The sequence below is a fragment of the Vombatus ursinus genome, unplaced genomic scaffold, assembly GCF_900497805.2.
Source record: "Vombatus ursinus unplaced genomic scaffold, bare-nosed wombat genome assembly UNPS02010284.1, whole genome shotgun sequence".
Classification (NCBI taxonomy): Eukaryota; Metazoa; Chordata; class Mammalia; order Diprotodontia; family Vombatidae; genus Vombatus; species Vombatus ursinus.
The window spans coordinates 14090059-14106097 of record NW_020950062.1 but is presented as its reverse complement, the minus strand read 5'-3'; the positions used below and the strand labels follow the sequence as shown (position 1 = coordinate 14106097).

Below are 16039 nucleotides of genomic sequence, written 5' to 3'. Positions count from 1 at the left end.
ATGTACATTAGATTATCTCTTTTTAAATGTTATAACATTAAAGTCTTCCATATAGAGAGTCCAATGTGAAAAATACCTTCTACTGAAGCAAACTAGTTTTTTTCTTAACACTTAACAGGGCCCTTTATTTCTACATAGCATCTGGAATCATTGGGTCTGTTCCCTTTTCTTTCATCAATAGGAGGCATTCTTTCCTCTCAAAACAATGCTTTTATCTGACTTCCTCCCTCCTCTTTCCCAAATCCACCAAAACAAAGCAAAACTAACAAAAAACGCAAGGAAACACACACACACACACACACACACACACACACACATTCTTGCTTATATTTCAAACCATGGAGTATCCTTTAGGATTGTGACCTTCCTTAGGAAGCTCAAGGGCAGGACATTTTTAAAGAATGAGACTTGTACTCAAGAAAGTCCTTAAAGCCAAAGGTCTCTTGGCTCTTAAACAAACTCATATTCTCTTCCTACTTCAGTCAGTATCTCAAGAGCTTAGAGGTTGAAGGCTGAAATTGATCCTTTATAGACTGCCTTTTTAATTATTAGTCAAATGGACAGACTTAAAAAAAAAAGTTCTTGGACTCTGAAACTCATTTTCTTAATTTGCAAAATGGGAATAAAAAGAACTATAGTCCCTAACTCACAGGGTTGCTGTGAGGATTGAATAGGATAACATATGAATGTGCTTTGGAAACTTTAAAGTACTACATGAATATTAATTATTGTTGTGATTATTAAAAGGGCTTTAAACAGAATGAAAAAGTGTTGATATTTAGTTATATTTTGAGGGTTTTTCCAAAGATATTGGGCTCTGATAAAGAATAAAAACTTGAGTGATGAATACTTTTATAATAACCATCTCAAAAAAATGAAAGACATCCATAATGTACTTATTAAAATTTATTTTCAAATGTGAGAGACAAAAAATAGGCTGATTTTCCTACAACCAATACTCACGTATACATTCAGGCTGAATTCCACTCCACGTGAGGTCAGGAAGGCAAGTTCGTGTTGTTGAACCTTGTAGGAGGTGTCCTTTTTTGCAATGAAACTGTACAACATTTCCCACCTATTTAAAAATCCAAGGGAAAAAAGAGCATCATTGCAAAGAAATCTGCATTATCTCTAGGATGAAAAGTTATACTAGATCCTGGAGGGAAAAATGTTTTAAAATATGAGTCTTTGTGGGGGAAATTAGAAAGAAACAGAAGAACAATAAATATTAAAGAAGATAATGTAAACTAAATATCTAATAAAATTATGTCCTCTTAATCACACAAGAAACAGTAAGCATATAGCAAGTAAGGTTGTATGCTAAACATGAAGAATGACAAAGGTTTTAAATGCTAAAGTCATTCAGAAGAGGGAACCACCACTAGGGAAACTGAGGAAAACTTCATTAAGGTGGCAGGTTTTGAGCTGAATTTCAAAGGAAAGTCAGGACTTAGATAAATACAGAGAAAGGGGAAAGTCTTTCCTGGTGGAGGAAATGGCATAAGCAAAGATACAGACATAGGAATGCTGATTGAAGCAGTTAACAGATCACTTTAGTTAGAAGAAAGGAATTTAAAGTACGGGAAGGGTAGATAGAGTTGAAAGTGTTACTGGTACCAGGTTGAAGAGGGTCTTGAGTAATGATTAAGGAGTTTAGACCTAATCCAGGGCTAGCAAGCAATTCATGGGAAAAATAATTAGGAGATTAAGTGCAGTATAAGTCTGAGAAGTGTCTGTAATGTGATATGGTAAGTTAGAGAATTTATGTGGTCTTAGAGGGCTTTAAGAGACATATAGATATATATGCCAGACTGGTCAGACTACATGTTGGCCAAAACTTTTAGTTCAGGCAATCACATTTTAAGAAGGACACTAATAAGTTGGATCACATCCAGAGAAGAGAGAATAGTATAGTATTAGACTTGAGATGGTACCTACAAGGATTGGTTGAAGGAACTGAGTGGGGATTTTTAACTTGGGAAAACAAAACAAAACAAAACAAAACATGCCAGAGTATGGAGTAAGGATTGTACTAATTAACTTAGTTAATGTAATTAAATAAATTATGTAAGTAATTCAGGTTGTCTTATAAAATTAAATCTAGCTGAGCTGTCCTCAGTTACTTGGAAGGATTGTCATGTAGATTTGGTCCGTCTGGTTGTTTTTCAGTCACTTCAGTCATGTCCTGCTCTTTGTGACTCTATTTGGGGTTTACTTGGCAAAGATGCTAGAATGGTTTGAGCAACAACAAATATACTACATAAACAATTTAAAATCCATTGAAATGAATCTTCACATCAACAAATCTTTTAAATTGGCATGGTATGGACTTTAACAATTGATAATTGAACATATCCAAAGAGACATATTTAATAGATAATATCTTTATTAAGTCCTTCATTTGTTCTTTTTAGCAACTTAGTTTGCTGTTCATTAAAAGATGTTTCATTAATCCTGATCATGATAATACATCATATCTATCAATCACTCTCTCTCTCTCTCTCTCTCTCTTTCTATCTGGGCTTTAACAGAGTTTAACATACATTGCATTTTTATTTTTCTTTTGTACCAAGGTTGTGGTAAATGACTTGGTTGGCTAGTATTTCATCATGTTATTCATCCCATCAAAGCAAAGGTTCTTAATCTGGTGTCTGTGAACTTTAAAAATATTTTGATAACTGTATATTAACATAATTGGTTTCTTTGTAATACTATGTATTTGATTTTAAAAATTATAAACTATTATACTGAGAAGGGATCTAGAGAGACTTTTAACCCTTCTATATCACATAACTTTACAATGTATGTATACTAAGAGTTTGCCAATGGCTGATGTTATTTCTCTCTCTATATATATATATATAATTTAAAAACACTGATTGCTTTTACTATATCAGTTTGTTGGTAAAACAAAATTATCAAATATTATAATTTTGTAAATAAGTGGTTTACAAATAAAATAATTAAATAAAGTGTATTTCCTATTGGATGTTGCTATTTTTTTGTGTCATAAATTTTGTCAATTATGTCACAGTGAAAGATAGTATGACTGTTTTTTTTTTATGACATTCAATGAACTTAAGTATCATTCCTCGCTGTCAATAAAAGATCTTGCTTCTATAAGTTCAGGAATATGGTTGATAAGGAGTAATAAAGGATATGTAAAGAAATATGATGAATTTATTTCTATGTTAACTGTCATAAATCTTGCCCAGGCTAATTACTGTTAATTCTTTTGGTAGCACTTAAAATGGTTTTGTTAATTTTTCTGTTCATTACACTTCATAGCTATCCTGTTCTCCAAATGAAAAACCTCAACTGTTTCTCTTTGATGAAATTCTTAGACCACAGATTTTGGCATCATGAGATCTGCTATGTATTCTTTCCAGGGCTCTGACACTGATTTGTTTTATGACTAAAGGAAATCATGTAATCCCTGTTTTGGTTTATCCATTTGTAGGACGAGGGCCAATACATTTGGCTGGCCATCCATTTCATGGAAGTTAGATAAATTGATAAATGCTTTTAAGTAACTGTGAATCTGAAGTCCTCTATGAAAACTGATATAACAAGAGATGGAGGCACTTTCTTACTCTTTTGTTATCACCTGGACAGGATTCAAGCACACTGGGACTATTGGAAAAGCTATGAAATCAATGCCCATGCTGTGACTGAATTGTAGATAAATGAAAACTATTCTTAGCAACAGCAATATGGCACCTTTGATGACTGCTTCCTTTTAAAATGGCTGTTCTTCAGGCTGTCATTGAATTTCATACAAAATAGCACTGCTAGGGAAAACTCTGCCACAGATTACAATTGGGCAATGTGTAAATTGGCTATTTCCTTTTTTGAATTCAGTATGCACTTTGGCTCCCTTTAGGCTCCTTAAATGGAAAAGTTGCTGAATCTCTACCTAAAACCTAAATTTGAAAAAGACAGAGCAAGAATGTCTGCCACACATGACTGAACATGCTAAAGAATTCTATCATAACAATTCACTTACATGTTGCATGATAATAGGTTATGGTCAAATTGTATTCAGAAATTTCCCACATCAGTAACAATGTCTAAGAAAATATCTCAATCGAGGAATCCATTATTATTTTGCTGAATATCCAAAGTAAGTCTCTGTTCACTCTATGTCTTAAGAAGTTCTATCTTGGCTAACTTCCTCCTTACATTCTTCTAAGACCACATCTTTTTCTATCTAGTCATCTCTAGACTTTACTACCCATTAACTTTCATTCTGTCTGAACTATCTAGTCACTTATTGTCTCCTGTTTTGTGTTTTCTCTATTTTTTCTTCTATTATTGTTTCCTATCTGACATTTTTCATGTAACATTTTTATCCTTCCCCACTACAACACTCATTACAGTGTCTTCCTGTTTACTTTTGCTCTGTGTTTATAAATGTGTGTCTAAGTGGAAGCAATGCAGTTAAAATGACTTCCGGGTGTACCTATCCGAATTTTTGTGAATTTGAGAGTCACTGGAGCTGAACTTATGAATATCTAGACTAACACTGTTCCTAATTCTTATTTGAGCAGAAAATTTCTGTCCTGAAGCCGAAAAGTCTACATAAGCTGTTGTCTGACATTTCTAGGTGTGTAAACTGTTGACAAGCATTCATATAAGTGACACAGAGAAAACTCAAAAGCAAAGTACTTTCGTTATCGGAAAAAAAGAAAAAAGAAAAACTTGCAGTGAACTGGGCTTTATAAATAGATTTGACATGCCTGAGCTTAAGCTGAGAAACAACTAATTGGATATACTTTTCACTCTCCAGGTTATAAACTGGCATTGTAACCAATTTGTGTCCGTACACATTAGGATATAAATAGAAATCAGAGGAGATCCACGGAAGGAGGAAAAAAAAATCTCTAAGTCAAAGTTTAAAGAATTGGAATTTTTTACCCGGGATAAAACAAGTCTGACAAGCATGACATTTCTAATAATGACAATTATTAAACAATAGAGATTGCTACTAAGTAACACTGTCAAATCTTTAAGGGTAGACTACATATAAATCTAAGATGGGTGAAGTGAGGCCCTGCCTTGTTTCAAGCATCTGGACTGAATAATCTTTAAAAGTTTATCCTAATCAGAATTCTATAAAAATAAAAGAATATAAACACTATTTCCTCAGCAAAAAGATGTTAAAATAAATGCAATTTTGTGGCTTGCTTTGGTTTGCCACAGATAAAGCATTTTCTTTAGTAACAAGCTTTCTAATTAGATTTGAATTGTAAAATATAAACCCTTTTTTGAAACATATATTTAAAATACCCACTTGAAATCCAAATGTATTGTTCTGTGATCCATGACGTGGTACTCCCGGGTTTTCACATGATGTGCGGGTGGGCTCTGAAGTAAAGTTAAAAGCAAATTATGCCTACAAAAGTTAAAATAAATCTATATCTGTCATATAATTCAATTTCAAATTAACTGTGGTTGAGTGGACCCAGTGGAAGAATGACTAACATAACATTTCATAGATTATGTAAAACTAAAATCAAACAATAATGTAATGTTCTTAGAGATTAGAAAATGAGACCAATGGTCCATTTAAATGCTTCCAATGTGATCATCTTTTGGTGATTACATAAGTATCTATTTTCAGGCCTTTTAGGGGATTGAGAGAGGAATATGGTACTGTGGTGGTAACAGTGTTGGCAATATATGTTTTCTTTTTCAGCCAAATATGGCTTGTTAAAGTGATTCTCTGAAGATTTTTAATTGCCAAGTAAACACATGATGAGTTATGCTTAGGCCTCTTGTTTTCTTAGTAGCAGCCAGTGCCAACTGTTTTGAGGACAGTATAGAAAAGTGAAATTGAGGACAATAATGCCCAGAAATATACATGGTGTCCTGCTGAGTCACTGGGTAAAGGGATGGATAAGTTATACACACACAATACTAATGTGTACGAAGTTAGATTAACTTTTATCCATTACTTATTGACAAATGATTCTCCAATTCAGAAGTTAGAATATGAAATTGATGACCAATATAATTTTGAAAGTTGGCTCCATTTTGATATTTATATCTGATGTTTAGTCCTTACATTGTTTTTAAAGAAAGAGAAGAAAGTGTTTATTTATAAAAAGTTCCTATATGGAGCCAGGTTAACAAGAATTATATTTGCTATGGGAGGAGGCCACTCCTCCCCTTCAGAAGCCAAAATTTCTCTAGAAACAAATACTTAAGCATTAAGAATGACCTTTGGGATTTGACCTGAATTTGCTGACACTTTGGGTATAGTTATATTCACTGTGGGGTATAGGATTTTCTAAGATGGTTTATAAACACAAAAAAACAAAAACAAAAACAAAATCTTGTTGATTTATCAAATAGATCATGGTTACATATAATTTTTGTTCCTTTTCCATATTGTTTAATCTTATCTAGAATAAATATGTGCAAATTCCTAAATATCTGTAATACAATATTCCAAACACTTAGGTGTGTCTTCTTATTATGCATTCTATTGATAAGATTATTTCCAGTAATTTTTTTTCTGGGAAAGTGATTTAAAAAAAATCAAAACTCTCACAGTATCCATTCAGAGTATCCTAGTGATATTTCCTCATATTAAACTTTTCCCAAATTTATGCTAATCTCAAGGCAATAACAGAAAATGCCCCCAAAAACAATGTACCATTCTTTTTAGCATTTAGTAATTCCAGAATGATTGAGCATAGTATTGTTCTTTACCTATACAATGTGGTGATGAACCACTCCAAGTTCCATCAGCTTGGCATATTCTAGTGCTTGATCCCACTAAAATAAAAGGGGCATTACAGCTAAAGGAGACTTCTGACTGGTAGATGAAGCTCTTGCCTTCTCTTTTCCCTTGTGCAGGAACTCCAGGGTCACCGCAAAATTTTGCTATTGGTGGGGGGGGGAACATGACAAAAAATAGTTTAATTTACATTTTAATAAACTTGTTTATAGTCTTAAAGGTTTGCAAAGCACTTTACAAATATTATCTCATTTAATCTTCACAATAGTCCTATGAGGTAGGTGCTATTATTATCCCCATTTTATAGCTGAGGAAATTGAGGCAAACAGAATGTAAGTGATTTGTTCAGGGTCACACAGCTAGTAAGTGTCTAAGGCCGGATGTGAACTCATAGTCACCTGACCAGTTTAATCCCTCTCTATCTCCTGAATGACCTCGCTGTCTGAAAATGAACTAGAAAAATATTATTTAATAACTTTCAGATAATTGCTATGATAAAATGTCATTCGAGAGAATAATAATCAGCAACAATTTTCTCTTACTTTAATAACTGCTTTCTTATTTATTTACATGGAGACATATGTCTATATCTATAGAAAAAGATACAGACTTGATGGATACAAGAACACACATTATGTGCCATGTTACTATATACTTAACTATTTCAAATGACTATCATGATTCTAATTTTTCAGTCTTATTGAATTGTTTAGCAAAGTTTAAATATATGCACGCTAGTGTTTCTTAGTATTACTTCCTCCACCCCAGATGCAAATATTCCTGAAAAAGAATGCTTCTTTTGACTGAGTTATGCCCAGAAATAGAAATCTGGATTTCTCTGTTATCCTCTCCAGCAGGATGTTGAGTGGCTAGAGTTTACAGCCAGGAAAACCTTGGGCTTCTCTTGCCTGAAAAACATACAAGCTATGTGACCTTAGACAGGTAACTTTACTTCTCTGGGCCTCAATTTCCTTACCTGTAAAATAACAGGCTTTGACTTGATGATTTCTAAGATCCTTTCCAGCTGTAGAACTATGATCCTATGTCTTTTGAGATATTCACAGAAACAAGGTGTGCATATACAAAGGCCTTTTTCTCTTCTTCATCTCCCATGTAAGAAGGCTGACATAGGTTAGAGCCACATGAAGTTAAAAGTCTCATATTTTTGAAAACAAATCATAAGATTAGATTTAGAACTGGCTGTCAAGATCATCTCAGGTACCTCATTTTACAAATAAAGAAAACGAGACCAGCTAGAAATTAAGTTCACATTTCTAGTCCCATCTCTCCAAATTCACCTTTTACTCATATTGTATATATTTTTCAGGCATATAGTTGTTAGCATGTTGTCTCTCCCATTAGAATGTGAGGTCTTTGAGGGTAAAGACCATGTTTTTGCCTTTCTTTTTCTCCCCAGCATTCAGTATAATGCCTGGCACACAGCAGGTGCTTAATGAATGCTCGTTGACTGCCTGTTGTTGTTACTCAGTCATTTCAGTCATATCCAACTCTTCATGACCTCTTTTGGGATTTTCTTGGCAAAGATACTGGAGTGGTTTGCCATACCCTTCTCCAACTGATTTTACAGATGAAGAAACTGAGGCAAACAGGGTGAAATGACTTGCCCTGGGTCACACAGCTAGTAAGTGCCTGAGGTCAAATTTGAACTTAAGAAGATGAGTTCCTGCCTCCAGGCCCAGAATTCTATCCCCTGTACTCCCAGCTGCTCTAGCTGATTGTTAGTGTCAGAGTCAGTATTATAACTTGTTCTCTTTATTCCTTTACTAGTGTTCTTTTTACTAGGGTACAATGCTTTATTCTCTCTTCAGATGCTATCGATTCTCTATCTACATGGCATCCCTACATCTCTGGTTGCTGATTCCCAAATATAGTTTTGCATATTTCAATTCACCAAATCATGCCTATGAGTACTCTCTTTCATAGCCTGTTTTTTTTTTTTTAGTAATCCCCTCATCAATTTTGGCTCCACTTAGTTACATCAAACTCCTTTTCTTTTTCCACAAATAAAAGAAAAGAGAGTGTCTTGATGTTGCTAGGATAAGCTTCCCCCATTACTATGTTTCCTCCAATCCTAATAGGTGCTTTCCCCATTCCTCCTCCTTCTCTTCTTCCTCTCTGTCTCTCTCTCTCCCTTCCTCCCTCCCCCCTTTTTCCCTCCCTCCAACTGATCTTCCTAAAGCAGAGGTCTGACCATGTCACACACCCCACCCACATCAATAAGCTCCAGAGTCTCTCTATTATCTCCAAGGTAAAATAGAAATTCCCTAAAATATAAATATAAAATTTTAAAATTGGATTCAATTTAAAATACACAAAAGTATGTATGTCCATGTTTATACATGTGCACACACATGTATGCATATGCATTGTATATGTACATGTATATATATACATATATGTATATAATGTTTTGGAATTATTAAAGCTTAAACCTGCACTAAGATTTTTGGGGCACCGTGTATATCTGTATATAACTATATGTAGAAACACAGATATATATCTATAGATACACAAGTTTATATACATATATATGAAACATTCCTTATTGAATTTTCTATAAGGAATTTCTTCCAAACCTGCCTCCCTACCCTCTGCATTACAGTCTTCTTACACTTTACAACTAACTTTTTACTCTACAATCCAGTGACATTCTGACCTCCTTTGGTGTTCCTTTCTCAAAATACTTCATTTCCCAACTCTGGGCATTTTTACTGGCTATCTCCCATGGCTGGAATTCTCTCCTTCATTTCCTGGATTCTTTGGCTTTCCTGAAGTCTCAGCCAAAATTCATCCTTCCTTAAGAACCCTGTTCCAGTAACACTTGGGTGTCCCCCTGATATTATCTCTTAAGTTAAAATGTATCTATCTTGTTTGTGTGTAGTTGTTTGAATGTCTGTTCTGTTATTAGATAATGAGTTTCTTGAGGGTGGGGGTCTGTTTTTGCTTTTCTTTGTAACCCCAGTATTTAGTACAGTGTCTGACACATACAAGACACTTAATAAATGTTTGTTAATGTCACTTAAAACTTGACTGATCATTCCTCATATGACAGGAGTCACTGGCATTTGCCACTATGTCTCCTTTGCCTATAGGGAAACTAATAATGTGACACTTATGTCCATTCTCTTCTTATTCCCTGCATGATATTAAACTTACAGTATTATGAAACAGCCTCAGTAGAGTTATAAAACTGAACATGCGACTAAAACATCAATGAATGCACATCAGATAGGGTTCCTCTAGATTGAATGTTAAAAGCATATTGTATACAAGAGTGATACCGCTATCATAATTCATTCTAAGTGATGCTTAATGTGATGCTTTCACATGAGTAAAAATAATAACATCTTTCAAAGAAAAACTGTACATAACATATAGAAATATCTATTTTAAAGAAGTCATAAATCTTATGAAATCTGCAACAATTTAAAACCTATCACTGCTGCCATTATCATAACAAATGATAATAATCATAATAATCAGATTTGAATGAAAAAATGAAGAAAAATTGGCAGGGATTTATTTCAAAGCAACTTTTAGGGGTAAACCATTTGCAGCATTTTTCCAAGTTAAGGTGACCTGAGTTAAGCATAATCTTTCAGCAGATTTCAATCTTTTGCTTGATATTAATTTTTAAGCAGGTCTCTCTCCTTGTGAAAAATATTTCTTAAAGGACATAAGTAGTTTTCACATATAGAAAAACACATTTTAGTCTATAATTTCATAGGTTAGTTGAAAACATTAAGTTGCTTTGTAGGAATTCTAGCTCTATTTTTATGTACATTATAACTGAATTCTGCCCCCTTTCTAATTTTCAGTTTAGTAAGACAAAAAAAGAATAAAAGAACACTTAAAAAAAAAAAAACAACTCATAAACTGGAGGATCGCCAATTTTTTTTTAACCCAGAAATTGGTCATTCTTTTTATATGAAAAAATACTTACGTAAGCACTGTGGTACTTCCCCACTCCAGGTTCCATTCCCTACACAGGTCAAAACAGCAGGAAAAGATAGTTCATAGCCCGGAGAACAGATGTAGCTAATACTAAATCCCCAGTCAAAATTTGTTCCTTCCAGTCTTCCATTAGAGATCTGGGGAGGAGTTGTGCAGGTAACAGCTGTAATTACATTAAAAGCAATTAGACACAGCTGCTGTAAATATCTTGGGTATTAAAATATCCATGGAAGAACCATATGTGCTCATTTAACCTTTTTGGAGGACAATATGGTAGTAACATGTTTTATTCCCCTGACAACATTTCTGCTTTGGGGTTGCAACTATTTCTTAGGGATATAATGGTGTGGTTTCAGGGCTTCTCTTACAAAATAGCAGGCTGCCCAACATCTAGTGGATGGAGAGCATAAAGTGACCTCCTATAAACCATACTGTAACAGATAAATTATTAGCTTTATCTAAAATTGTTTTACAATGACCTTTAGACATATTAGAGAGAAGTACTCTTTAGATAAATATAGTGTAAGTGTTCTTCTGCCAAGCAAGAAGCCCAGAATTTAGAAGTAGCTCTAAGGCATTTTTTTCCTCATTTTATTTTTTTTCCCTGAAGAAAGAGAGATCATGTACTTCACCAAAATAGCTTGGTTTCTTTAACAATACTTATGAATAGGGTTAATGCTATGTGAACCCTGCACCACCATATTCTTTTTCCCCTTGTTTCTTTTTGCCATTTGAAGTTTTTAAAAAACTGATCATGAATCAACTTAATCTCATTCAACTAACTGCAAGATGGGAACAATAAAAGGGAGAGAAAAAGGAATAAATGGGAGTAGAAAAAGAAAAGAGAAGATATCAACTTTAAAATAAAATGAGAAATTATTGGCTAAGTGTCAAATAGTTATGAGTAATTTTTACCACAATTAACATTTTTTGTTTCCATTGTCATTATAAAAGAACAAAAAATGAGTTTTTAAAATCTGTTTAACTATAATGTAAACCATTTTATCGAGTTCAAATTCTCAATGAATGTTAGAGTCTTCTGAGTCAGAGTAAACACAAAGGAGAAGGAAAAAAAAATGAATATATGAAACACCTCGTCATCCAGCTAATTAGCTATCAGCTCCTAGTCCTTTAGACAGATGAATGGCACTAGCTGCTATAATCCCACAAGTAACAACAAAAATGAGCAAAACCAAGATAATTTAAGAAATGATTTGAGTAACTGATAATATCCTATACTTATCCAATGTTGTAATTCATATTCAAAGATGGCAAAATGGTTTGAAAGTCTTCTTCAAATATTAAAAATTGAAGGACAAGGCTGTTAACCCCAACACTAGAGAAATAAATTAGACCCTCCTACTCCACACATATATACATATATACACACACATATATATAATTTTAAAGTAGCATATTCTTAATCACTTCTATGGAAAATCTTGAGTCTAATTCAATGTAGTTCTTAGATCAGGTATAGATTTTGTACTTTTCATGTCTTTAGAAATTCATTCCAATTATCAGCAAATTTAAGCTAGCAAATTAAATTGAAATTAGAATTAATGGACTGAAGTCCTTTGTTAATCATTACACTAAGCTCTCTCAATCAAAGTAAATAATTGTAGTCATTTTTCAGTAGGTCATATAATTATGTGGATTTTTTAAAAAGACATTCAAAATAAACCTTTGATATGAGAAGAAAACATCAATTTTCTCCTGCAAAGGCTGCTTTTTCTCACAAGGAAAATAAAATGAAAAGACATTCATAAAAGTTTAGATACTTTTAAATTTACTTATATAAAAATCTGAGAAAATATGACAAACATCAAGCACGAATATTCAAGAAACAGGGTCACACCTTTACAAGTTGGCATTGTCCCACTCCATGTACCATTAGTAGTGCAAGTCCGTATTCTGGAGCCATTCAATTCCATTGTATAGCCTGGCTGGCACATGTAAGTAACATTTTGGCCAACCACATAATCATCTCCATATCTCATTCCATTGGCAGGTATACCTGGATCCCCACAACTGATAACTGTAAGAATTGAAGTTGGAGAACAGATGGTTAATGTGCTCATGCATTTTATGGAGAGGGTTTGGAAACATATGGTAGACATCATAATTGACAGAAAAAAATTGGAAACATGTTCATTATAACCACATACCCATTTAAATCTCCTACTGAAAACTCCTCACTACCCAAACATTGATTATCATTGTCAATTCTCTGCATATGTCTGAAAACCTGAAAAGCTTAGGTTTCAGAAAATGTAAATTCAAGAAAATACTTGCTGCTATGACTTTTGGTCAGTTAAATGTGAAGCCCACTAGCAATATTTCCAAAAGAATCAGGCACACTTGAAAGAGCTCTGAGACTAGAATTTAAAACATAGATTTGAGTCTTCCCTTGTCATTTGACCTTTGTCTGACTTTGACCAAATGTCTCTCAGCCTCAGTTTCTTCTTCTGTAAAATAAGAGATTTTGTGTTAGATGACCTCTTAGGTTTCTACTAGTTCTAGATTTATTATCATATAAAGACGATCCTTACACTCCTAACATACCTCCACAAGGCCTTGATGAGGATCAAGTGAGATAAATGTATGAAATAATGTAAAAGGTTTTATAAACCTAAAAGTGCGACACAAATTGTGATGTTACTAACAATTTGGAGAGAGCTTCAACCATACTTCTCTCAGGGAACCTATTTGCTATTATGTAGACCAATTGACTTAGGGACTAGATATTTTGAGCTACTTTCTTCCACTATACCTGCTCTAAGGATGGGGCCAAATAGCCACTGTTTCATATCACATGTACTACTGCAGATTAGAGAATGGTTCATAATTATTATTGCCATTTTAAAAAGATTGATACTTTACCGATGTTCAAAAGGTCTTGAGGTAGCTTACAGATAAAAACAAACATTTAAAGATAAAGTTTTAATAGACAATTTCTCAAATAAAGGTCCCATATCTCAAAAATATAAAGAACTTTTCCAAATCTAAAGAATGAGTCATTCCCCAATTGATAAATGGTCAAAGGATATGAACAGGCAGTTTTCCAATGAAGTAATCAAAACCATTTATAGTCATACAAAAATGTGCTAAATCATTATTGATTAGAGAAATGCAAATTAAAACAACCTTGAGATATTGTTTCACACCCATCAGATTGGCTAAAATGACTGAAAGGGAAGGTGACAAATGTTGGAGGGGATATGGAAAAATTGAGACACTAAGTCACTGTTAGTGGAACTGTGAACTGATCTAACCATTTTGGAGCACAATCTGGAATTATGCCCAAATGTTATTAAATTGCATATGACCAGGAGTGGAGAACCTTCCCCCAGAAATACCAGTACTAGATCTACTTCCAAAGATGATTAGGAAAAAAGGAAAAGAACCTAAATGTTCTAAAATATTTATAGCAGCTCTCTTTGTGGTAGCAAAGAACTGGAAATTGCAGGGAAGTCTGTCAATTGAGGAATGGCTGAACAGGTTTTGTTTGTGATAGAATACTACTGTACCATAAGAAATGATGAGCTGGTTGATTATAGAAAAACATCGATAGACTTGCATGAAATGACAAAGAGAGAAATGAGCAGAACCAAGAGAACACTGTATACAGTAACAGCAATATTGTTTTAAGAACAACTTTGAGTGACTAAATAATGTTGACTATTACAAACAGCAAAATCAACTATAAAAGACCTATGAAGGAAGACACTATCTGCATCCAGAAAAAAAAAACTGATAAATAGAATTATGTATAGAATAATTTTACACACACACACACACACATTTGTGTTTAATGATAGCCATCTCTAGGGCAGGATATGTGGAGGGAAAAAAAAAGAAAATTACAAGATAAATGTATTATGTATTTAAAAGGAATAACAAATTGTACATAATAGATTTGCAGTTTCATATGCAATCATCTTTTTTTCTACTATATAATGGAAATGTTTTTGTTATTTCACAAATTAAAAATAAAAAAATAAAATAGTACAAGTACCATTTTTAATGAAGCAAAGGGAAGAGATATTTTCATTCAACTAAATTAAACTGATTTGGGCAAAGAAGTTAGTGTATGTTTTCAGTACTCAGGCAAGTTTATTTATTTTTTGCTTTCTGACAAGAAATTTTAGTTTATTTCTTTGTACTAATAGTTCACATTTATATTACACAGCATGTTTTACATAAAACCTTCCTTATAAATGATACAGTAAGACAGTAAGGACAAGGCATCTAGATGGTGCATTGAACAGAGTGATAAACTAGAGTCAGTTCAAATATAGCTTCTGATACTTAATTTAGCTGTGTAACCCTGACCAAGTCACTTAATCAAGTGGGATAATATACATAAAGTAGTTTGCAAACCTTGAAGTCCTATATAAATACTAGCTATTATTTGTCTCTCTTTTTTTAACAATGGAATTTAGAACATTAAGTGATATTACTAGTCACATAGCTAGTTAAGGGTCAAAACTGGGATTTTAATTTAGATCTTCTGACTCAGTGCCCAGTGTCTGGATCTTTTCATGAATCATTCAAAAGGTGAACAAGAAATAAATGTCTAAAATAAATTACATTTAAATTTAAGAAATTTTAGGATTAAGGCATCATACTGACTATAGACATACACATACAGTATTTAAACTAAATTCTTTTTCATAATTAACTCACCATTAAAATGATACAAGTCAAGATTCCTTTTGTTCTTTTCTAATCAGTTTAAATTATGAGGAATTAATACCTTGAATAATCATTTCAATTCTAAAAAAACGTATGCAGGATATTCTCTCTACCTGATATCCTCCCCCCCAATCCCTCAAGACAGTCTGCTAAAATCAAACCCACTGAGTACAGTACTTCTATCTTCTTCTTAATTAAAGTTTTGCATGCTTGATGATTTCCCCCTTATGATTATTGATGACAAAAGAGATAATTTCTGCATCTATTCTGTATGGTTATGACAACATAGAACAAGAAAAGAAATAATATTGTTCATTTACTTTCCAGGACTGACACATTTCTATTTAGAGAATAAAAGTGTACTAAGTAAAGAAATACCCACTCAGTGCCTGAGATTCCATAAATTGATTGCCTACATTCCTATGAAGTGGTTTTGTTGACTAGAACGCTTCATGAATCTTTTCTTTCTGATTACACTATATCAATTATTTGCATCAGGAAGTTGTCAGAGAAAAGAGATAACACATACATGATAAACTGAAGTCTATCAGGATGGAGGTCAGGAAAAAAAATAGAAAAAAGTCACCTTAACAATCCTCAGAAACAAAGCTTAAAAGTTAT

At 33.3% G+C, this 16039-nt stretch overlaps 1 protein-coding gene across 3 annotated transcripts in view; it reads right to left on the bottom strand.

Moving 5' to 3' along the window:
* Window positions 1-16039, bottom strand: part of CSMD3 (CUB and Sushi multiple domains 3) — a 1542511-nt gene that overhangs the window by 27208 nt on the left and 1499264 nt on the right. For all 3 annotated transcript variants that reach the window (XM_027854053.1, XM_027854054.1, XM_027854055.1), the window contains 5 exons: window positions 12579-12758; window positions 10710-10883; window positions 6718-6891; window positions 5294-5367; window positions 964-1075 (listed from right to left, as the gene is read on the bottom strand). In XM_027854053.1, coding sequence (XP_027709854.1) covers window positions 964-1075; window positions 5294-5367; window positions 6718-6891; window positions 10710-10883; window positions 12579-12758 — 714 coding nt within the window. The remainder of the gene's footprint in view (window positions 1-963; window positions 1076-5293; window positions 5368-6717; window positions 6892-10709; window positions 10884-12578; window positions 12759-16039) is intronic.